This window comes from Neophocaena asiaeorientalis, unplaced genomic scaffold (assembly GCF_003031525.2).
Source record: "Neophocaena asiaeorientalis asiaeorientalis breed wild unplaced genomic scaffold, Neophocaena_asiaeorientalis_V1.1 scaffold400, whole genome shotgun sequence".
NCBI lineage: Eukaryota > Metazoa > Chordata > Mammalia > Artiodactyla > Phocoenidae > Neophocaena > Neophocaena asiaeorientalis.
Genome location: NW_020175089.1, coordinates 65,041 through 66,389, shown reverse-complemented (window position 1 = coordinate 66,389; position 1,349 = coordinate 65,041). Strand labels below are relative to the sequence as shown.

The 1,349-nt window shown below is 38.0% G+C and overlaps 1 protein-coding gene across 1 annotated transcript in view; it reads right to left on the bottom strand.

Moving 5' to 3' along the window:
* PAK5 (p21 (RAC1) activated kinase 5) overlaps nt 1-659 on the bottom strand; it is a 99,013-nt gene extending 98,354 nt beyond the window's left edge. The window contains exon 1 of the mRNA XM_024764251.1: nt 450-659. Within this exon, the coding sequence (XP_024620019.1) occupies nt 450-653 (204 nt within the window). The 5' untranslated portion in view covers nt 654-659. The remainder of the gene's footprint in view (nt 1-449) is intronic.
* Nucleotides 660-1,349: the final 690 nt, after the last annotated feature.

Genomic DNA, 1,349 nt, shown 5'->3' with positions numbered 1-1,349 from the left:
AAAAAAAAAAAAAAACTGTTATTACTATTTATATAAAAGTTTAGACATTCTGAGGACAAATGTAAAACAACACAAAGCTGCCTAACACAATGTCTACTCAGAGATTATTGCCAATATTTACCAGAGTGGGTGGATAATATTCTTTAGTATAAAGAACAAACACCATTAAAAGTAGAAATGAAAATTTCCTATTTTGTGACTATATTGTATGAGTCTGATGAAAAAAACCTCACATCTGAAAGCTGAGGTTCCTTTTTATGTGTTGCAATTTACATGAAAATTAAGTGGTGAACATTATACTCATTGAAGATGATTGTGGATAATCTGTGGATATTTAAAAACAAATACATGATTTACACATTTGATAGCTGGCTCGTAAAGATGGCTCACTGCATCAAATGAGAGAGCATGCTTCTTAAGCCAACTTAAAGACAGAATCCTCGCCATACCTTCATGGGAGCCAGCTGGATGGGAGTGATGCACGAAGGGTCTACCATGGGCTTCGGCCTGTTGGCCGTGTCTGCTAACAGGCTGTGCCACTGCTGGGGAAGGCCGGTAAATTTCTGTTCTTGTGGATCAAACCCAGTATGAACCCTGTGTTCAAAGTTGGATGGGCCAGATATTTCAATCTTTTTCTTTTTCTTTCCAAACATGGTGGAAAACCTGAGAAATGCAAACAGAAACAGGGAGCTATTTATATGTCGCCAGCAGAAGACCATAGGAAAATTAGTAATTCATTCAGAGTTCTATCTTTTCAATTCTTCCTCTATATATCAGTAGCAAAAGATAGAATTTGTATTTTTAGGGTGTGTAGATTAGATAACTTCATTCAAAAGTTTGTGTTCTCTCCTTGCACTTGCCATATATAGCTTCCTGACCCACAGAGTTTGGATTTGGCCATGTGATTCTCTTTGACTAATGGACTGTGCATGGAGGAAAACATCCTTCACTTCAGGGTGGTGGTTTCTGAAGGTATTGTATGTTTCCACTTCCCTCTTATGCTCCTGCTACTTGGCATGAAGATCTCTCTAGTGGGCAATACACCCTCAGCCAAGATTCTGGAAGGAGAGATGCATGAAGCAGACACAAGTCTGACCTCCAGTTTGGAGCCAAGCGCAACTGAGCCACAGCTGAGTTACAAGTATGATATAAATGTTTGTCATGAAGCCACTAAGATTTTGTACTTGTTTGTTACATGATATTACCAAAGCAAAAGCTGACTAGGACACAGGGAGAAGCATCTCAAAGTGTGGTGTGCACTTAAAATCTAAAACATTTGTGTGGAAAAATATGCGTAAACATGAAAAATGGAGTTAATAATTCTATTTGCCACATAGAATTATTATCAG